Source organism: Macrotis lagotis, chromosome 8 (genome assembly GCF_037893015.1).
Source record: "Macrotis lagotis isolate mMagLag1 chromosome 8, bilby.v1.9.chrom.fasta, whole genome shotgun sequence".
Classification (NCBI taxonomy): Eukaryota; Metazoa; Chordata; class Mammalia; order Peramelemorphia; family Peramelidae; genus Macrotis; species Macrotis lagotis.
The window spans coordinates 183,674,417-183,697,220 of record NC_133665.1 but is presented as its reverse complement, the minus strand read 5'-3'; the positions used below and the strand labels follow the sequence as shown (position 1 = coordinate 183,697,220).

General features: G+C 45.8%; 1 protein-coding gene across 2 annotated transcripts in view; it reads right to left on the bottom strand.

The window, feature by feature from the left end:
• The window catches only part of IL17RD (interleukin 17 receptor D), a 78,599-nt gene that overhangs the window by 7,811 nt on the left and 47,984 nt on the right, over positions 1-22,804 (bottom strand). Inside the window, exons 2-12 of one of the 2 annotated variants that reach the window (XM_074199127.1) lie at positions 21,500-21,557; positions 19,881-20,006; positions 15,611-15,729; positions 14,791-14,911; positions 13,732-13,776; positions 13,461-13,612; positions 12,318-12,383; positions 10,809-10,863; positions 8,972-9,082; positions 5,916-6,100; positions 1,575-2,520 (exon numbers count right to left, since the gene is read on the bottom strand). In XM_074199127.1, coding sequence (XP_074055228.1) covers positions 1,575-2,520; positions 5,916-6,100; positions 8,972-9,082; positions 10,809-10,863; positions 12,318-12,383; positions 13,461-13,612; positions 13,732-13,776; positions 14,791-14,911; positions 15,611-15,729; positions 19,881-20,006; positions 21,500-21,557 — 1,984 coding nt within the window. The remainder of the gene's footprint in view (positions 1-1,574; positions 2,521-5,915; positions 6,101-8,971; positions 9,083-10,808; positions 10,864-12,317; positions 12,384-13,460; positions 13,613-13,731; positions 13,777-14,790; positions 14,912-15,610; positions 15,730-19,880; positions 20,007-21,499; positions 21,558-22,804) is intronic. The other variant, XM_074199128.1, reaches the window with a different exon arrangement.

Sequence of the window (22,804 nt, the reverse complement as noted above, 5' to 3'; positions counted from 1 at the left end):
AACACAAGTACGATCCTAAACCTCTCAGAATCTCGGCTTATCTACTCTACAAATCGATGATAATAACATCTGCAGCAGCATCCGCCTCAGAGGGCTGTAGCGAGCGGTTATGTCACAAACCTTAAGGATAGGGATTAATCTGTGATTTCACTGAAATAACAATAACAATACTACTAATACCTAACATCTACCTGTGTGCCAAACACTTCATAATTATTGCTTCATATGAGCCTCACAACAATTCTTACAGATAAGGAAACTGAGGCAATCAGAAGATAAGTGATTTGCCCAGGGTCACACAGATAAAAAGTGTCTGAGGGGGACTGCAGGTCTTCCTGACCCCAGGCACTGTCACCCCCCCCTCAAATGCATGTACCGAGAGAGGTCCCTGACATCAAATTGCTTGTAGCCTAATTGGGGATATGGGGATGTTCACAGAGAAGCATATTTCCTATGAAAACACAAATCTTCAAACCAAGGAAAGCTCAGAGCATCCATCACACTGGAGTTCTGACCTCTGGAATGAGCTGTCACAACTGAGCAAGTGAGACAATGGAAAGGACACCCCCAAGAGTAATCAGACACTCACACATCAGCTGTTTGTCTAAGACACATCACGGGCTTGGTCAAAAATCTGGCCCAGCTCCATGCCACTTCAAAGATACAAAGCCATCCTCATCATTTGCTACTGGAAAGTGGTTCACAATTTGTTTCCCAGATGACTTCCAGTCTAATTTCCTACAATTCTTCTTTCTGAATTCCTTGGTATATCTGGAGTAGCCTGCCTGGTGTTCTTTGGGAACAACAGTCAATTTACCACCCTCATGCCTTTGCCCAGACTGTAGCCAAGACAAGAATGCATTGCCTCTGGCTCTTTACTACCTCCCGTATAAAACCTTTCCTGACTCTTGCTGCCATATCCCCCAAAGCTAATGCTCTCTATCTATTCATTTTTTTTTTTTAGATTTTTCAAGGCAATGGGGCTAAGTGGCTTGCCCAAGGCCATGGCTAGGTAATTATTAAGTGTCTGAGGCTGGATTTGAACTCAGGTACTCCTGACTCCAGGGCCAGTGCTTTATCCACTGCGCCACCTAGCTGCCCCTTCTCTATCTATTAAAATGGGGGCAGCTAGGTGGCACTGCAGTGGAAAAAGCAGTCAGGAGGACCCGAGTTCAAATTCAGCCTCAGATTCTTACTGACTGTGTGATCCCAGGCAAGTCACTTAACCCATTTGCATTAACTTATCTCCCTAGATTTTGTTTTCTCCCAATACACTGTAAACTCCCTAAGTGCTGGGACTGTTCTTTCTTCCTGTAACCCTAAAGTCTAGCAGACTGTGTTTGCCCAGTGGGGAAAAGTAAAAAGCCAGACTTCACTGTGGGGGAGCTCCCAGTGTGCAAGTTTCTCCAACTACAGGTCATCAGCTCTTGGGTAACTCAGAGAGAGGTTGAGTGACTCGTCCAAGGTCAAACGACTAGCTTTGAGCAGCAGCAATACTGCAGACAGGCCCAGCTGAGAGGTGACCCTCAGCCCCTGCACAATGCTACGTCCCTAGTTTGCCATAATACACTCACCCAAGCCTGAAGAAGAAGAGACACTCCCTGTGATGGAAGAGGTTTCCATTTGGTCTATCAAAAGGCCTTCCATCAGAGGCAGTGATAACTCTGAGGAGGGCATAGAAGAGTCATAGATGCCGGAATCCCTCGGCATGTCGGGGGGACTGACCGCCTTCACAGTGTGCAACAAGGGCCGGAGAACGCAGCCACCATCTTGAGTATCTTGGGAGTCCCCGTCTTCTTCCAGGCTTAGACGGGGCAGGACCGAATGAGAGTCCACAGCACCAGCACCAGCACCGAGGACAGTGGCTTCGGCCTTCAGGTAGAAGTCTCCTTCGGCCACCTGCTTGCAGACGACATCGTTCAACACCAAGCCAGAGTCAAATTTCTCCATGATGGGTTCCTGGTAATGGAGTGGGGCAGGAGGGAAAGGAAGGAACTGCTTCTCAAACCAGTCGGGCTCCTGATCGATAAACTGGTGCATGTTGCAGATGGCCACGTAGAGAGACCGCCCAGACTTGCTCCGAAAATAGTTCCTCTTGCTGAGGTTGGTGGGATAGAAGTCCGAATCCTGTGGGCTGAGATCTCGAGAGTGGAGGTGAGAATAAAGCTGAGGGAGGTGATCCATGAGCTTGTACTTGGTGCTCAGGTCCAGGACTCCAGGAACGTCCCCCTCGCAGGAGTAGTCGAAGTAGACGGCGACGTACTTGCTGAGCTCAGCCGAGCTCTGCTTGGCTTGGCGCAGCTTCTCAGCGATGGCAGCCACGGCCACGAGGAAGAGGTCGCCTCCCTCAGAGGAGCCTCGCCTTCCTCCCCTGTGCTTGTAGCTCTTCTTCTCTACAAAGTATTTCATTCCCTTGGAGCACACAATGATGACAAAGTGGGACTCGCAGATCTTCTGGATGACCCACTCCTTCTGGCCCTCGCGGCAGAGCCTGAAGTCTTCCCACAGATCCAGAGCCACCTGCGAAAGAAAATGGAACCGTGGTTGACAAGAAGTGAAGGTCAAATGAATGGCAAGAACGCACTGCCATAGGAGGCAGCTCGGTGGTGCAGTGGATAGAGCACTGGCCCGGAGTCAGGAGTACCTGAGTTCAAATCCATCCTCAGACACTTAATAATTACCTAGCTGTGGGACCTTGGGCAAGTAACATAACCCCATTGCCTTGCAAAAATACCCTAAAAACTAAAAACTGAAAAAAAAAAAGAAAGCACTGTCATGGAAGAGGAAGGGGAAGAAGGAAGAGAAAAAGAAAGAGAAGAAAAAGAAAAGGAAGAGAGGGAAGAGAGATGGAATAAACCCATCTGAGATCTTGTATCCTCAGTGTTGGGCACATAGTAGCTTCTGGGTGCCTGGCTGAGCCCTCCTAGATTGGCACATGCCAGGCAGCTTTAGATATCGGAGGAAAAACCTACTAAATGTTTCAAAACAAAGTCAAGCTTGAAGTTGGATATTAATACCAAATTGAGTTGAAAAACTGTCTGATGGGGAGGAAAAACACAACTATCCAACACAAGATGGCTCATGAGCTAGGACTATGATATCAATATCTTTTTTGATACAGAGAAAGACAGAAATACGAGATATCTAGACACCATCTATATGTATTTTTGTAATCGCCAATATAGGAATTTTTTGCATGTTTATTTTTGGTGGGGAAAAGAAGGAGACTGCTAAAAGCAAAAGCCCCCCAAACCAATGCTTACCAAGAACTGTGCAAAGTACTAGAATAATTAGTACATAAAGGGAAGAAAGGGCCTGCCTTCCGGAAGCCTATCTTCTAATGGGACGACCCAAGGAAAGACACAGATGGGTCACTCACTGAAGTCACAGAATTGGAAGGGACTTGATTGGACAACTGAATAGTGGTCAGTTCAAATCTGTGCAAGAATCCCCATCTGATAGTTGGTCATCCATTGCTTCTGCTCAAAGACCTCCACTTGTGGGGAGCTCCCCACCTCCTCCCCCAGATGGTTGTCTCCCTTTCCTCTCCCTTTGAGGACAAACTTTGGAAAAGGCCTTTCCCAGGATGGAAAGACTTTGAGTATGGTATCATGTGTTTGGAGTAAGAACCCAAGACACTTGCTTGCTATGTGACCTTGGTCGAGTCATTTCCCCAACATGAAAAATGAGAAGTTGGAGTAATTGTCCCTCTGGTCCCCCAGGACTAAATCTAAGAGGCTGTAGCTGTTGTCTGAGGACCAGACGGTGCTCCAATGGAAGGCCATCACCCTCAGCATGGCTTCAGATAATGCATTTTTTCCAACCAAAGACCATTCAGAGTGATAGAGAGGGGCTGTGATCTGAGTCAGTGGAGGGAATCCCAAAACATGTAAAATGTTGATTTAACTAGGACAACTTTTTTAGACTTTCTAGGATCTGCCCAGGAAAAAACTCCTTCTCACAATACAGACGGGATTTTTAGTCTCCAAGGTTTCCTGGAGCACTTGGAGGCTGAGAGATTTGTCCAGGGTCACACGGCAAGGATGTTTCAGAGGCAGGATCTGAATCCAAGTCGTTTTGATTTGAGGTCATTATGCTACACTTGGTCATAGTCCTTCAGAAAATGCTTGTGCCTTGGCATCTCATGCTACGTATTTAAGAAAAAAGAGAGCTGTGTGATATTGGGCAAGTCACTTAACCTCATTGCCTTGCAAAAACCTAAAAAAAAGAAAAAGAAAAAGAAAAAAGAGGCAGGACTGGAAGTCCCATGTTTACTTTTCCAGTAGGAGATGAAAAAATAGAATGCTCCTGGTCTCAGGGTCTGGGCAGTAAACTGTGACCAGAGACAGGCCGTTAGCAGCCCCAAAGCACAGTCTCCATCCGCCGCTCCCTTCCCCATGCAGAAGACACAAGACATTCAAGGATGTGGAACTATCTTAGGATGTGTTTTCCTATCTCATTATCATCACACAAGTCAGATAAAATCCAGATACGGAGGGGGAAAGGGAATGTGATGGCAATCTTGCTGGATCTGCGGGGGCTGTCCAGGAGTGGAGACCACTGGGCATGGGTCCGGCCACTCCTGGCTGGCTCTCTCTCTGTGACTCCTCCTATACATCTGTGAAACAGCTGGCCAGGATTCAGGACACTAATGATGGAAAGCAGGGAGGTCAAGAGGCTGTGTGTGTGTGTGTGTGTGTGTGTGTGTGTGTGTGTGTGTGGTGGGAGATGAGGCAGAGGAAGGACTGTTTGCTAAATAAACACACCTAGGAGGGGAACACATCTCAAAGAGAAATAGGAAAATGGCTAAACCTTGTAAGGAAGTTGTCTGAACACGAGGGGGCAGTCTTACTATGTGTAGTTTTAAGAGGAAACCAACATTGGGTGGGGGCTTTTACATTCTTCCCCAGTCACACAATCCCTGAAAATCAGTCCTGAAGGTGGGGTTAAGGGGTAAGAACTGGGCAGCTTGGAGTGTCCACTCAAATCCTTCCCCTTCCTTGGGACACGGGCGTCTTTGGCATCTGGTACAACCTGTGGACACCTTCTTAGAATATTGGTTTTTAAGGGGCAGGTAGGTGGTACAGTGGATAGAGCACTGGCCCTGGATCAGGAGTTCCTGAGTTCAAATCTGGCCTTGGACACTTATTACCTAGCTGTGTGATCTTGGGCCAGTCACCTAACCCCATTGCCTTGCCAAAAGAAAAAAGAAAAGAAAAAGTTTTAAAATGCAAAGAGGACAAGAGATGGCATCACAAAGGAAATCAACTATTTAGGGCCATGCAGTCATCAGGTCCTTAGGCTACAAGCACAGAGAGGCGTAGACTCAAGACAAAGGGAGATCCATGTTGGAGTATGTGAGGGGCTGCCGTGGGGGTGGGACAAGATTGGTACCGTCTTAAAAACTTGGCATCTCAGAGAATTTGCCTGGGCATGGAAAGCATGAGTGACATGCCCAGAGTCACAAAGTTACTGTGTAGATGGGACTTGACCCCGGGTATCGGACTCTGGAGTCAATTCTCTGTTCACTGACCTATGCTACCTCTCACTGATAACCACTCCACCATCATTCTAATAGCAACAGACACGTGACTTTTTGGGTTTTTTGCAAGGCATTGGGATTAAGTGGCTTGTCCAAGGTTGCAAATCTAGGCAATCATTAAGTATCTGAGACTGGATTTGAACTCGGGTCCTCCTGACTCCGGAACCGATGCTCTATCCCACTGCACCACCTAGCTGCCCCTTGGTTTGACTCTTAATCCCACCCAGCACATATCTCCCACCCTGTCGGAGCAGCTGCTGTTTTGTGAGATGGGCACCATGGCAGTGGCGACTCCAGGAAGGGCAGAGCAAGGACTCGGGCTCTCCTCTACCCACCCTGATCCCTCCTGGGCAGGGGCGGTGGCGTCGCTCACCTCGCAGCCGCAGAAGTCCTGCAGGAAGTAGGCAAAGCATTGGATGACGGTCATGTGTTTCTGGCAGTCTTTGCTGGAGTAGCAGATGAACACCTTGGGCCGAGGATGGAACCTCTCTCCGGGGGCTGCCGCGGTGTACGTGGATGACTCTGAGCTCTCCTCATCTAAATGTGAATATATATTTTCTAAATTGAAAAAGAAGATACAGTTGGCACCCAACAGCAACACTCGGCCTTTCCCTAAGGACTAATCACACACGCTTGTCCATGGGTGTGGAATAATGCTCACATTTTCATACTTTCTCCTTGGATTGATCAGTTATACTGATTGTTTTTCCCTTTTAAAATATTTTTTAAAAATACTGTTTGCTGGGGGCAGCTAGGTGGCACAGTGGATAGAGCACTGGCCCTGGAGTCAGGACGACTTGAGTTCAAATCCAACCTCAGGCACTTAATAATTACCTGGCTGTGTGGCCTTGGGCAAGTCACTGAACCCCACTGCCTTGCCAAAAAAAAAAAAAACCATGCTGTTTGTTACATGGGATGTCTCTTTGAGAGGGGGAAGAAGAGTGGTAAGTTATGGTGAGGTAAACAAGGGAACATCAATCAAAATTTGTTTTTTTTCCTGCCTGAAGCGTCCCTCCACCAAACCTCAACATGATCCCCTTGGTTAAAGGGGTGATGGGTTTGGCAGGTAGAAGAGACCAACTGGGCTTGGCAGCCCAAAAGATGCAGAGATAGCTGCCAGCCACCAGAGGGCACGAGCGCCCACCACTTTCTCAAGAACATGATAAAACAGGGAACTAACTTTAGGTGGGGAACTTTGAGACCACCGAATCCTCTCTTTTCTCTGCTGTCCAAGAGTCAAGGGCCCCACACTGGTTAAATCTACACTTCCCCCTGCTCAGGGGGGAGCACCAACCATGCTGACAGAAGGCAAAGGTTCCAGACTGGTTTAAATGCCAACCATCACTGCTCAGCTGTCCCCTCCAACAGGGCTTATATTTGATGCAAAAAGCAATTATTAAGTACCTACTGTTTGCCAGCCTCTGGGATTACAAGACAAAAATGAAACCGCCCCACCCTCAAGAATCTAACACTCTCCACCCCTTCATCTTAGCCTCTCGATATCGGTAACTTCCTTCAAAATTCAAGACGGGGGTCAACCCTTACAAAGTCAACGTTGAGGCTTTCCCCATCCCCTCACCTCCATTTTAGTAGTCCCTACCTCCTCGAGAAATCTTGCATTTCCTTATCTGAGGGCATCATTTTCATCCCTAGAGGAGGTTAGATGGTGTAGTGGGTAGAGTGCTGGGGCTAGAATCAGGAAGACCCCAGTTCAAATGCAATCTTGCACATTTACCAGCTGTTTGACTTTGAGCAAGTCACTTTAACCTGCTTGCCTCAGTTTCTTCTTTTGTCAAATGGGGATATAACAGCATCAACCTCATACAGTTGATGTTAAGATTAATGCCAACAAAACAAAAACCCAATTCTCCTGTCCTTAAGAACAATACTTATGATACACCTATTATGTACGCTGTTCCAAGAGCTGGGGGGGAGGGGTACAAAATCTGGCAAGAGACAGTCCTTGCCCTCAAGGAACTTACAATTTAGTGGCACAAACTTAAAAGTTGATGCATTTATATACATCTTATAATCTGTGTAAATTTTATAATTCATATATTTACAAAATTATTATCCTATACTCATAAGGTCACATTAGCTCTTGTTTTTATCAGCCTCTCTGAAGAAGCTTAGTAAATGTTTATTGAATACAACTTTCCTAAAGGTGGTGCTACGCTTTGAAGAGGACTCTAAAGAGTGGAGACAACCCATGGGTCAAACTCTGATCGTTGGTGTTGTACAGAAAGCAACAAAGCTAACCAGGCCAGAGTCAGAATGTAGAAAAGCCTTGAATGCCAGGCTCAGGAGTCTATATTTTATCCCAGAGGTGACAGGGAGCCACAGAAGGTGTCTGAGCAGGAGAGTGATGTGATCCGGGAGTTACATCAAGGGGATGAAAAAGGAGACAGAGGCTGCAAAGACGTCAACCGGGAGACTCTGAGGAAAGTGACTGAGGTCTGAGCTGAGTTACTACCAATGATGTCGCAGAAAGACAACCACCTGATCCTGGCAACTCACAGGCTGGGCAGAGCAGTGGTCCAGAGGGAAGCATCCCCCGTCTGCTTCCAGTCCCTGGGATAGGCCCATAAGGAAAGGTCATTTTGGGCTAAGACCCAACACTAGGCTATGGGGCAATTAGACTTCTCATTCTCAAATGTGTTTCCTTTTTAATAAAGTTAATTTGCTTTTATAAAAAAAAATTCACTCTTTTTAATGGGAGTGAGCTCTCCTGCCCCCTCTGAACACACTTAAAATAAGCTGCCACACTAACCAAGAGGGCAAATCTCCCCAAATGTACACGCACCACTTCACACCCATGGAACCCCACCTCTACCTACTGGGACCCTACTTTTAACACTGATGACGGTGATCACTTCCTATTCCATCGTGCCTCATGATTACAAAGCAGCCTCCATGGAGGTGGTCGATGGTACACAATTTTGAGTTTTGTTTTTTGTTTTTTTTGCAAGGCAAATGGGGTTAAGTGTCTTGCCCAAGGTCACACAGCTAGGTAATTATTGTGTCTGAGGCCAGATTTGAACTCAGGTCCTCCTGACTCCAGGGCCGGTGCTTTATCCACTGCGCCACCTAGCTGCCCCTAGTTTTTTGATGGGAAATATCTAATAGGAAAACACTCTCCACCAATAAATTCTCTCAGCAACTGACTCTTAAAGGGCTTAGGAGTCGCCCGAGGTCACAGAGCTAGTCTATGTCTGGGCAGGATTCAAGCCAGTTCATCTGGGTTCTAGGACGGCCCTACCATCTACTACTCCAAAGAGGAGTCCAAAGTTGAGTGATGTCAGTGCCTTCTCAGGGCAAGTAAGTGGCCGAGTGATCTCCAATACAATCCATTTGCCAAGCTCAGGGTCACTCCAGTGCCTCCACTACATCACCCTCTGCCCGGGAGGGCACCCCCTACCCACAAGGTACCTTGCTGCTTCTTGCGACACATCACGGTGAATAGCGTTGCAAAGGCAGAGATGACAACCAATGGGACGGTGATGGCGATGGCTCGGATGGGTCCAGCCCAGGGAGAATGCACTAGGGATCACAAAGGGAAGAGGTCTCAGATATTGGCATGCAGCCAACAAGAGGGAGCCTGAATCCACTCTTGCCACCACCACCATAGAGCCTGCCCCTTTCTCTGAAGACTTTCGGGCCCCCAAGGCAAACTGAGTTCTTCACAAACCAGTGAGGAAAATGGTGCAGCCATTTTTATCATCATCACTAACTATATCATCATCACCATCACTATTATAATCATAATTATCAGTGTAATTATAATCCTCCCCATTAGAACTATCATTGTAATCATCATCATTGATAACTATCATCACAAAATTATGATTATCATTACCCTAATTATCATAATTACCAAGATTATAATTATCAGCATCGTAATCACCAGTCATTATAATCATCACGATAATAATTACTATCGTAATTATATCATTGTCATAATTATCAGAAGCCTATTACCATCATTATAATAATCGTAATTACCATTGAAATTACATCATTATAATTATTATGGTAATTATATCATCATCATACTATACCCTGATGTTATAAACATATCACGGTTATAATTACCGTTGTTATCCCAATATCATAATGACCCTTACACTTATTACAATCACTTCACTATAATTATAATGATCCTTATAACAATGCTGTTGCCATCATAATTATTATAGCTATTATAGTTGCTATTGCAATGATCGCCACCAATATCCTCTTCATAATTGTCATTTTAATTATTATAATCATCTTTATATCATCAACATCAACATCATTTCGACAGTAATCATTATAGTTATCATTACTGTATTATCACCATCACCATCACCATCACCATCACCATCACCATCATTCCAATTCTGTAGATAAGAAAATGAGGCTCAGAATGCTAAATATGAGTTAATAATAAGCTCATATAATTAGATGGACTCTGTTATACCATTTGAGGCCTCTAGAGGGCACAATGGACTTAGAATTGAGATAAGAACTTGGAACTGGGTTCAGATCCTCCTTCAAGACACTAGCAATGGCCAGGAAAGAAATGTAAGTTTTCAGTCTCAGTTTCCTTATCCAACAAAAAGGACTAGAGCTTTTGTGAGGACCAAAGGAGGTAATGGTGATAATGGAATGGTTTCAATAAAAATGGCCGAGATGAAGTACTTTGCAAATCTTTAAGTGTTTCATTAATGACAGAGGACCAGGAGCACTGTCAGTGTTATCATTCTCCTCGACTCCCTTGAAAAATAGTTGACAACATTTTTATCTATTTGGTTCTGAGCCCTAGAGGTCATCAAATCCAAACCCTCAGTTTACAGTCGAAGACCCAGAGAGGGGATGGTGTCCAAGAACACACAGGTGGTAAATGGCAGAGCTGGTTGAACCCGGGGTCTCCAACTCCAAACTCATTGCCCTCCACTGGGTCACACTAGTTTCAATTTATTCCTAAGGATTTAGAATTTCTTCAAATTCTCCCATGTAGGAACTAAAACAGCTCCCCAGGAGAATCTGTTAAGACAGTAGCTAACTTGAGGGAAGTGGCTCTACAGGTTCAGACCCAGAAGGGAAGCCACATGGGACACACACACCATCAGAGGATCCTGTGATTAAGAGGCCAAGGTCAGTGCGCATCAAAGCCTTTCCAAAAAGAACACTGAATTTGTCAGCAGGCTCCCCAGGATGACCCAAGGGGAGAGGAAACCTCGGAAGCCTTGGAGTCTTGATTCCTCCTAGAGAAGAGACTGCTTACCTGGCTTCAGAGCATAATGCATCATTTTTCTGGTTGTATTTGTGTCATCCACAAGCTAGAAGGGAGAGAAAACTCATATCAATGAACTCCATTTCATCAATTCAAATATCCAGTTCTGAAAATATCCCTCCTCCCTCTCAACCTGGGGTCATGGTCACAGCCTTAAAATCAACCTCATCTGGCCCAGGAGATGACTACTACAGGAGGGTGGAGAGGTCCATTTCCTTCCTTTCACCACCTCTGTGGGTAGAGAGGAGAGGGGGATGTGGGGATTTTTGATTGATAGATGTGGGAATTTTGATTGAGAAGTGTTTGGAAGTCATTTAGGAATGGAGTTGAAGCCTTGAATAGAATTACACTGAAAAGAGAGAGGAAGTGAGCCCAGAGTCCAGTGCTGTCAAATTCACATAGAAATGATGTGCCTGTGGCTGCATGTTGACTTAGAAAAGCACAAATTAATATCATCTATGTTCTAGTACATTTCTACTTATTTTTTATACATTTTCTGATTTTATTTTCATCTGGCTAGGGCTGCATGCATTCTGTGGGTTTTGCCTGGTGACACCTGACTAGCCTAAACCCAACATCTGACAGAAAAGGCAAATGGGAAAATCCACCACAGGACAAGTTTTGGTGTTTCAGCTCAGAATGTGGCTACCAGCCCTCAGGTGTGGGAACTTCTTCTCCCTGGGTCTGACCCTTTAATAAATTAAGTAGGAGATGCTTTTTGGTTTCCTGTGACTGGAAACATCCATCACCTGGGCACCAATCTTGGAGAAGATAAAAGTTCAAACTCAAAGAACCACATTGGCTCCACCAAGTCAAGAAGACACTGACTCACAGGCCAAGTCCATAATGCTCAGTGTTTTTAAGGCTGGAAGAATCCACCCAGAACAGATAAGAGTTGGACCTCTCAGGTCATTGAGGCCACAACCCCCTCATTTAGAGATGAGAAAACTGCCATCTAGAAAGGGATCTACATCCCACAGATAGTAGGGAGCAAAGCCAGAATTTAAACTCTTCTTAGACGACAATATCTGCCATTTCTGATTAAAATCAAACTCCCTTGAAAACTGTTGGTGGTGTTAATTTGTTTTCAATTGTGCCAGACTCTTCATGACCCCTTTTGGAGGTTTTCTTTGGAAAGACACTGGAGCGGTTGGCCATTTCTTTCTCCAGTTCATTTAGAATTGCAAAATTAAAAAGGGAACAGATTTGGCTCTAGAAAAGATATGAGAGAAAACCTAATTCCTCTATGCAGACGTGGATGAGGATGACTGAGGAACATTGCATCTGTCAGACTTTTTAGATAGGCTGATTAGATTTGCTTCCTTTTTTTTCCATTTTCTGTTATAAAGATGCCTTTCTAATAAGGGATGACTCTGGGAGGAAGTGTGGAAAAGAGAGTGGGAAAGGTAGGTGATAGAAAATAAAAGAAAACTATTTATTTAAAAAAAATTAAATCCATTAGTCTTTCTGAATTCCAACAGACATTTTCAGCAAGTTTACCTCAATTATATAATCCCCTGGAGAGACATTCTGAAGAGTGCAGCTGGTAATCTCTGTATTTTGTTCCTGCAATATAATAAAAATATGTATTTTTAAAAATTCACTTTCTTTAAAAGAGTATTTAAGATTTCTCCAGATCCATAAGGCTGGTCCCTCCCTGTGCTCATAGCAAACAAAAAAAATCCAGTGGAGCCTCCAGATTTCTCTTTGGAAGAGGTCAGTTTGGCCAGGAAACAAACACATCTGTTCACCTCAGGTTGCTAAAAGTTCCTTTCGGCTGAGTTGTCCCACCTGGCCACCTCTGGGTTCAATGTCTGGGAACAGTCAATTCTAAGGAATGTTCTTCCTGGAAGCCAAGGCAAGACCACTGAGCAATAAATGGGGCTTGGGGGGCCCTTTGGGTACCATATTGGAGTTTTATCACTTAATGAGGTTTTCATTTAGGTGCATCTGCTTGGAAGATGAAGACTGGGCAGGGAATGCAACCTTTCAGAGGCTTGGTTTCCTCCAAAGCTACTCTTCTAGAATGCTTTCTCAACTGTTTGTTTTGGGTTTTGTTTTTTTGCAAGGTAATGGGGTTATGTGACTTGCCCAAGGTCACACAGCTAGGTAATTATCAAGTGTCTGAGGCTGGATTTGAACTCATGTCCTTCTGCCTCCAGGGCTGGTACTGTATCCACTATGCCACCTAGCTGCCCCTTCTCAACTGTTAGCGCTAGTGCCACCTTAAAATCCTGTTGTGTACCTTTGTGAATAGCTGAGGATGGCCACCTCTGTTTACAGCCCCCCCCCCAGAATGTATGCATCCTGGAGGCAGAGCCCTTTCATCTTAGTATCCCCAAAGCACCTAGTAGGAGCTTCACAGATGTTTTTGTGGTTGAGTCATGACCCCTTGTGGGGTTTTCTTGGCAGATATTGAAGAGCTTTGCCATTACTTCTGTAGTTCATTTTAAAGAAGGGCAGGCTGAGACAAGAGTGTTAATTGACTGGCCCAGGGTCTCCTCCCATCTGGGAAGTGCCTGAGGCTGGATTTGAACTCAGGGAGACACGTCTTCCTGAGTCCAGGCCCAGTGCTCCATCCCCTACGGCACCGCACCACGCCTGGGTGAAGTGAATGATCTGGATGTCCTTCGTCTGGCTTACCTGCCTGCAGGTCTTCCGTTTAAAGGGACCTTGGTGCTTGAGCTTGTAATGGAGATAGTAGAAGCGAAACCCAAAATTGTGGGGGGCATGGTCAAAAGACACCTGCATGTTCAGGCCCTGCTGGGTGATGTTGAGGTTCCTGGGCTTCCAGACTGTGGAGACAAAGGAGGGAGAATGAGTCGGAGGACACCAGCCACCAGGCCCCAACCCATGATGATGATGTTCTGCACGGGGACCCAGTCCGGGGACCGTATGTGCATGTTTTACTTACAAGGTTTGCAAGCCAGGTTGTCTGGTTGGAGCAGCAATTCACAGGCTAGAGAGTACAAAGGGGGAAAAAGAGTCAATCAATAAATTGATTAATCATTTAGCTGCTGCCAGCATCTCACTATGCAAATGAAAGTAAATTTCATTTATTAATTCAACAAATATCTGAGTCTGTTGCCATAAGATAAAAACACTTTAGGACATATCTCTCCCTTCAAGGACCAGATCATCTTTAGGGTAGGCATGGAAATAATCAGCTCAATAAAATTAAATAATATAAAGAGGGAAGTAGGGAATAGTGGATTAAATCATTGGGCTTGGAGTTGGTGAGGCCTGGGTTCAAATTGTGCCTCTCATATGATCTGGGTACCCAGGGCAAGTGACCTGAGCTCTGGGGCCTCCGGCTGCTCCTGAGGAGTAGCTGCAGTCTGTGTTGGGAGGAGTTCCTCACACCAAGAAAATCACATTTCCTTCAGGTGGTCATAAGCAGGGGTTAGGGACTGTGTTTTCATTTGTAGGGAGTCGGCAGTCTCAAAACTTATAATAACAGCCCAGCGAGGTGGTGCCCTAATATGGAGCGATGGGCACCCCCATAACAACAACTCAACTGAATCCTAAATTCCAAACTACATCCCCCCAAGGAAGAATGCCACCCAGGACTGACCAGTGCGGGGCTCCTTCATTAGTTCTCTGGCTCCTGGGAACAGAGAACCCATCCACATGCTCTCTTTCAGAGATCAGTCCTGGGTCCAAGCTTGTTCTCCTCCTCTCTCCATTCTCTCTCCCTTTCTCCCTTTTCTCTCCTTTCTCTTCTTCCCCTCTTTTTTTAAAAATTTTTTTTTTTTGTTTAAGGCATTGGGGTTAAGTGGCTTGCCCAAGGTCACACAGCCAGGCAATTATTAAGCATCTGAAGCCGAACCTGAACTCAGGTCCTCCTGACTCCAGGGCCGGTGCTCTACCCACTGTGCCACCTCACTGCCCCTCTTCTTCCCCTCTTCATGGGGACAGGGGAGTTTGCTGGCCACCACCCCAGAAAGGACCCTCCGTGGCCAGTGGTACTTACGTCGAGTCCGGAAGAAGAAGGGGTGGTAATTACTTTCATTCTTAATGGAGGGAAAGGGGACGATCTTGACAAAGTAGTCGGTCTCAAACTTCATATTCAGGAACGGCTGAGATTCCAGGCCCTTGAAGAAAAGGAGAGCAGATGAGGGAGCTGTGGTGGGTGGCGCCGGGGCCAGAGCTGGCTTGGAGCCACCTGCAGAGGATGGAGACCGGCCCTCTGGGCCCCTGGGGAGGGGGAGCGAGAGTCCTCTCTGCTCTCCGTGCCAAATCAAGCCAGGCACCGGTACCACCATTAGTTTGGGGGGCCACATGATGCACCAGGTATTAACACTAGAGCTGTTTATTATGAGTTACAAAGCCTCCGCTCTCTCTCTCTCCCTAAACCTTACAAGCTTTGTGATAAGAACATTGAGAATTTCTGGGATGAATACAAACCATGTTTACTTGGGGCTGGGGAGAGAAGCAGCAAAGAAAAAGGCCACAAGACATCAGATCGAGGTCACTTCTTGCGGATGTGGGGTGGGATCTTACTCTTGCCAACATCAGGTAGCCTCCAGTTTTAACTAATTGGTTTTGCTAGCTAGGTGCTAATCTCTAGAGTTTCTGCCCCACTGAAAGCCCAAGAGGGCTGTGAGCCCCTCCAAATTCAGCACCCCGGTGCAAAGGCTCAGTGGCCTCACCCTAGTTATAGCACTGTGATCACCAGCACGGGGAGCGTGCCCAGGAAGACCGAGAGGCTGACTCAGACATCTTAGGCCAGAGGGATCAATGGGCCGGCCCCTCTCTCCGCAGCACCAAGCTGTCCCTGACAGGTGACTTACGGTTCTTTTAAAGCTGCTGTTGAGCTGCTTGGGGTCCTTCAGGAGCATCTGCTGGCACTGGCGGCCCTCCGACTTCAGCTCCTCCAGGATCACCCGAAAACCTTTCAGGAACTCGATGCCTGAGGGAAGAGCAAAGCTCCACTGAAGAAAACCCAATCTCTGATCACCGTCCTGCTCCAGGCCCCATCCGCAGCATCTCTCTCCTCTCACACATCAGAGTCAAAGGAATTAACAGGGGAAGGGGAGATGGGATGCGGTGAGGGGGGAAAGATTCCTGATCATAGCCAAGGGAACTGAGGCTAAGAAGACCAGGATTCAAGTCGTTTCTCTGATACCCCAGCTGTGTGGGCTTGGCCTTATGTTTCTCTGAGCCTCCGTTTTCCTATCCTTAAAATAATTATGGCTACCTATTATGGCAAAATGGAGATAATTAGAGGTATCCACTTTCCAGAATTGCCGTGAAGCTCTCGCTCTCACCCTTTTTTATGCTCTCTCCTCCTTTTCTCTCTCTCTCACCATCTACCTTTTTCTTCCTTCTCTCTCTCCCCCATCTGTCTCCCCACCCCACCCCCTGCATCTGTCTCTCCCATCTGTCTCTCATTGTCTCTTGCTTCTCTCTTTCCTACAATCCAATCCTAACTCAGGTTTGGGCTATCATTATTATTCTCATAGCATTATCAGGCCAGTCTCAGGTTTCCTCAATGGTCTTGGGAGATTGGGAATATCAGGACCACTATGCCCATTTTAGAGATGAGGAACTTGAGGGTCAACAATGTAAATCCTGAAGCCCCAATTTACGGTGAGTAACTGAGATGCCTAGATCTCAGCCAAGATCTGCTAGGTCTAATTGGCAGATTCCAATACAGCTAGCCCATCAAAAGGCAACAGAGGCTGGTAGGCAGGCTGCATACCCCATCTCCTTTCTCTCCCCTCCAAAAGCATCTTCCTTTTTCTTTCTGAATCATCACCCTCCTCCTTCCCCAGGGCCCTGCATCTCCCCATTTTTTATATTGAAATGCTTCCCTTAGTTTCTATTTTTCTATTATGAATATTACTTTAGAAAAATAACATTAGGGTAGCAGGATTCACTTTGATATGGATGACAGTTCAACCAACATTTATTCATCTGTGATCTAGTGATCAGGTTCCTATGACCTGGGATACTAACTGGATGATGGCTAGCATTCATACAGCATTTGAAAGCCAACAAAGTATTGGCATATCTTATCTCATTTGATCCTCATGACAATCCCAAGGGAGGAGATGGTATTTCTGCTTTACAGATGAGGAAACTGAGGCACAGAGAGATTAAGTGGCTTGCTCAGGGTTACACAGCTAGTAAGTGAACAAAGCCATATTTGACCTAGGGTCTTCCCAATTACAGGTCTAGAACTCTATGTGGCATTTTATCTAGTGGCTTATGTGAGTTTTACAGGATGACTTCCTCCCATAATTCTTTATAAAAAAGACATTCTGAAGTCCCCCAGTGCATATTCTGAGTTGACCATTCAACGGCCCCAAGTGGAGGGCCAAGAAAGAGAAGTCCTCGTCACCCGAGCTCTCATGGCACACCTCCCTCCAAGCTTCTCTAAGGATGAAGCTCAGGTGCCCCCAGGGTAAACAAACACAGTGGGCTTTGTATCCTGGAGACACCCAATCTCAGACCCCAAACTCCTGAAGAAATAGTCCCATATTCTTCCCACTCCCATTAATATTCATGTGCTTAGCTTCCAAAAGGAGTGGAGGTCCAGAGCTCTGCCAGTCTATGACAGCAGAGTGTGAACTGAGAAGCGCCCAGGGCCAGCCTGGGAATGGATGCCAGCTTGTTTCATCAACCTTGATTCCAGAGAACCACTGTGTGTGACTGGCCCCAGATACACTGGGAATGTCTGAAGCCCAAGGACCATCCTGGCCCCACTCAGAAAGATCCATCTCCAAAAAGGCAATCACCAGGGGATGGATGTGCAATGACCCAACAAACCCCTTAAGATTTCCATTGGAAGAGGGGTAACTAAGTTAGGAGGACCCGTGTTCAAATCTAGATTCAGACATTTCCCAGCTGTGTGACCCTGGGCAAGTCACTTAATCCCCATGTCTCCTCAAAACAAAACAAAACAAAAAAGATTTCTATTGGCTAGAAGAAATGTCTACATGAATATAATTATTATAATGATTATATAATAAAAGATAAGCATAATAAAAATCAAGGGGTTCACATTTGTACCCCATTCTCAAGGAAAAAACCCCGGCTGAACCTGTGGGCACCCTTAGAGGCAGACATAGGGGTTTTGCTGCCTGCCAAAGTCAATGGGAAGCATGTGATTCACTGGAGCAGGACCAGGATAGGAACGGCCCTCTCCGTCTCTTTATCACATCCTGCGATGACAGATTCAAAGGAGTCAAGACAAAGAGGCAGACCGTCCTTGGAGGTCCCAGTCTGGCTGCTCAGTTTGCACAAGAGAAAACTGAGGCCCAGAGAGATGAAGTAATGTCTGAGGTTGCACAGGTCGGAACCAACAGGGTCAGGATTCAACCTGGATCCTCTCATTCCAAATTCCACTCTTCTTGATCGGCGCCCCACCAACTCCCAACGGGTCGGTGGGGGGGGGGGGGGTGCTATATTTCCATCTTCCCTTGGTGGGGGTCAATCATAAGACCACAGATATAGAGAGGGAAGGAAGGTAGGTCCCACTCCCTCATCTTACCAACAAGGAAACTGAGAGTCGGTAAGGAACCTGTTCCAGGGTCATAAAGCTAGCTAGGGTATGAAGGGGAGATGGAACCAACTATGTCCATCCCATTTAAGCCTCTGAACCTGGAGTTCTTAACTTGGATCTGTGACCTTGTTTTTAACAATATTTTGATAGAATTGGTTTCTTTTATAATCCTATGTATTTTTATGCCTATAATGATAATAATACCTAGCATGTTTGGCTATCAGACTTTTTGATTCTCACAACAACCCTCTGAGGTAAGTGTTGTCATTATCCCCATTTCATAGACAATGAAACTGAGGCGGTAGCTTGCCCAGGGTCACAGAGTCGGTAAGTGTCTGATGCTAGATCTGAACTCAGGTCCTCCTGATTCCGGGGCCACTGAGTCACCTAGTTGCCACTTTAAAATATTCTAGATGGGGTATGAGGGTTTCACCACAGATTGCCAAAGGGTGCTATAATAACTAAAAACTCAAGACTCCCTATTCTAAACTCGATAAGCAACTCTATGTTTATAGGTAAGTCTGTCCAAGTATCCTGAGCTTGAATGGAGGAAAATATCAAGGAGATGTAAATGACGTTCTGTCTGGCAACACGGTTAGAGGGCTGCCCTGGCTATCTCCCACTGAAGCATGGCTGGAACACTGGACTTGGAATCAGCAGACCCGACTTCGTATCCCAAGGCACAGATGAACTAGTTCTGTGATCATGGTGGCTCAGTCTACCTTTTGCAGTCTCAATTTCTCCATCTGTAAAATGGGAATAATTATCATAAGCACTGTCTGCCTCACAGAGTTGGTAGGTGGAAGGAACCTGCAAAGTGCTAGAGTAATTGAAGCTTTTATTATTTAGAAGAAAACAGGTGTGTGACCTTGGACAAGTCACTTAACCCCTTTGCCTTGCAAAAAAAAAAGAAAAAGAAAGAAATAATAAGAAAAAACTACATTTTCCAATTCAATCTAAGGAGACTTTAAAGCCTTTGATAATTAACTATTCCAGCGTGGAATGGGATTCTCAAGTAAGGCTGGATGACCTCCCCATTACATATAATGCTTATAGATGATTTTAAATAATTACTGCTCAATATTTTAAGGAAAACCCCACTTATTCCTGTATTCTCTAATATTTTTAATAGGAACGGGTGTTGCACTTTATTAAAGGCTTTTCCAGCATCTATTGAAAGGAATCATGATTTCTGTTAGTTTTGTTATTGATATAGTCAATTATGTAGACGGTTTTCCTCATACTGAAGTTTGGTGTATTATGAAAGAGATTGTTCTCCAAGGTTGGATTGGACAACATGGCGGCTGAGCTTCTGTGATTGTTTTGGGGGAAATGGTAGAGACCAACAGACCTAAGCAGACAGCCCTGTCTCTAAGAGATACTCTTCTTGTTAATAAGACTCATGGTGTTAAGACCCTAGGTTTTCACCCTTAGGAAGAACTGGAAAAGAGTTCCCAGGATAACGGCTTGGCTCATCATCATCATCTCTTCATTGATCATCTACCAAAGTTATATGGGAAAAGCCACGAGCAATGTGGGTCTCCTCTGCTTACCCAGGGCTCCTGCTGTCCAAAGTACGGTGATGGCCACCTGGTCATAGCAAGCATACTGGCTGATGGTGATATTCTGCACGTCGGCAATCATGTGTTTTCCCACTGGATTCAAGTAAGTTGTACAGTCTTAAGAAAGAGAGAATGAGAACAATCAACTTTTGTTGCTGATGGCTTTTGCTATTCATGTTATGTGAACAGATCGCGTAACGTCTAAAAACGGACGTGAACGCTGCCCCCGGAAAAACAACAACACCAAAACAACAATACAATTGCTTCTGAAGAAGCGAGGGACACAATGGACTCCATCGAGAAGTGTATTCAGCGCTCTGTACCTGTGGTCCCTCCCACCCCCCTTCTCTTTACAGAGAGGAAAGAATGGTGTTTTATGATCATTTCTCCAGTATTGAGAATTACCGTTACTCAGAGTTCACCTTCCTCTTCCTGCAGTTTTCATTTACATTATTGTGGTCTTTGTATACACTATTGAGAATAATTAAAATGTTTAAAAATTCCCCAGATTCATTTTACTCAAATCCTGAAAAAGCATACCTAGGAAAGGGGCATCTCAGAAGGTGGGCAACTCTGCCAGACTTAAAAACATATGTTTCCAATGCCCAACTATGACATCATGGATATAACATGGAGGGAAATTGTATATAGGGGCTTTAGTGTTATTGACCCCTGGGGGTTTACATTACCACCCCAGGGGAGGGGGGTGGGAAGAATTGGGCAGGGCAGCTGGTAAGAGTGCCAGGACGGAGAGGCTCTCACATGCTCAGTCTGGGTTTCTTGGTGTGGAGTATTAAGTTTTTATGACTAATTCTTTACTTGAGTAGTAATTATCCACACCGATTACTGCCATCTTTTCCCCCACTCCCACCCCCGACTCCCAGTTTTCCATATCACAGAACAGACAAAAACAGCCGGTCTTCACGGGTTTTTCTAAGAAATTTGGGGACTGAGCCAAGTAGGTGAACAGGGGAAGCTGGGGGGCTAGCCTGCAAGTCTTAAGAAGGTACGACTCCATGACTTGTTTGCAAAAAGGGACTACTCTGGCAAAGTTAAATAGTAATAACAGCTAGCTTTTAATTAATTACCCCTTTAGGGTTTCCAAGTTCTAAACATTATCTCAATTGACCCTCACACTAATCCTGGGAGGTGGGTGGTATTATCCACGTTTTACAGATGAAGAAAGTGAGGCAGAGAGCTGTTGAGTGGCTTGTCCAGGATGCTCTAACCTGGATCACATGCTTGGACCATCTAGAGGAAAGCTTCCAGTCCTAAGTTAGATCGCTTGGTTCTCAACTTCAGGACCAGAACACCCACCAAGGAAAGCCAGGCCTGGCAGAGTACGTGACTAGTCCAAGACCGCCAAGACCACCAAGCCATGATTTGAAAACAACATTCTTGGGGTTATTATTGACTCACAACCAACTGCATGTGTCCAATCAAGATCTTTAAGCTCTCACTGACTTAATAAAATAAAATCATCTACAAGGAGGAACCGAGGCACAGTGTAATAGCTAAGCACGAAGAGCCAGACTTGGCTGAGAAATGGCTGAACAAAGAGTATCTCTGGGTTTTACTTTTGTGTTTTAGAACTCAAATTGGTTACTCACTGTCGTATTTAAAGGTGACGTTAGGCTGGCCACTGTTCCTGCTGACTGGTGCCACTCCCTATGAAAAAACAAGAGAATATGACTGAGTAGAATGAACAAGTGTTTGAGGTAGTCTCTCCCCAGGCCTCAGAGGCACCTCAGCCCAGCCCATGCCAACCTTCTATATCACTCCCAGAGAGTGGGTAACCTTCAAGTGGGCCCTCCCTGTGCAGCTGTAGGGTGCCCTCAACCCCTAGACAGACCTTTGAAACTTCCCCCAATGCTCTTTGCTCCACCCCATGGGACCGAGTGAACAAGTCTCCTCGTCTTCGACGTAGGTTGACCTGGAAGGCAGCTTGTGTGTTCTTCCTTCTCCAGTTTTAAGCTTCCCCAGTTTCTTCTGCCCTTGCCCAGAAGCCAAGCAATGCTCTCCCATGGAGTGGGCACCTTGTGTGTCTCAGAAAGTGAACCATCCTGGGCCTCAAGAAGCCCCGAGTCTCCCAGAGGAGGCAACGCACATAGATTGAGTATATTTGGGTAGTTCTTGTCCTTCGTTACCAAAGAAGACCATAATGACCAACTGACGACATGCACAGAGATTAAAGTAAGTATATTTGATACATGGGTGAAGTTCATTCAAGGGGATCTGGAGCCAGCTTTATGTGGCCAAAGGGTGCCCAACCTGTCCCAGAAGAAGATTGGTAAACAATCCAAGGAAAAGCTCCATTTCTTACAGGAGGTTAGTAAAGTCCAAAGTTACAGGGACCAGAGTCTATCTGGAGCCCAGGTTGTGAAGCCTTGATGCCAAAGGCAGCACCTCCTTGGAGTCCAGCCTAGAAGGGCTCAGGGACTCAGCCTCTCTCCATCCCAACCAAGATACGCTCACCCCCATGAGGAAGGCCCCGCCACATTGCCCTCTCAGAGCAAACATCCCCATCCTTTCCCACCAAGTTGAAGAGCCTTGCATGCTCTCCATGGGTCTGAGAGCAGCCCCTCCTTCCGGGTCTGCCAGTTAAAACAACAGTTTCCCCCAGACTCTTGGAGAATGGCGGCGGGGAGCAGTTCCAGCTGGAACAAACTTCACATCCTGCTCTGGTAGGAAATTTTTTCCCCAGACAACCTGGTTCGTAAAGAAACCATCAAAGCCACAACAGAGAGGAGGTTCCCCAAAGCCAAAAATACAGGTCTCTCATTCCAGGGGATAACGACCAAGAAGAGGAATAAAGCATCGCATTTAATGAGAAACTATTTCATTGCTTCCCCAGCCTGGCCTTGCTGAGGAATCACGCAACGGGTCCTAAAATAAAGGCTTTCAAGACTGGAGCT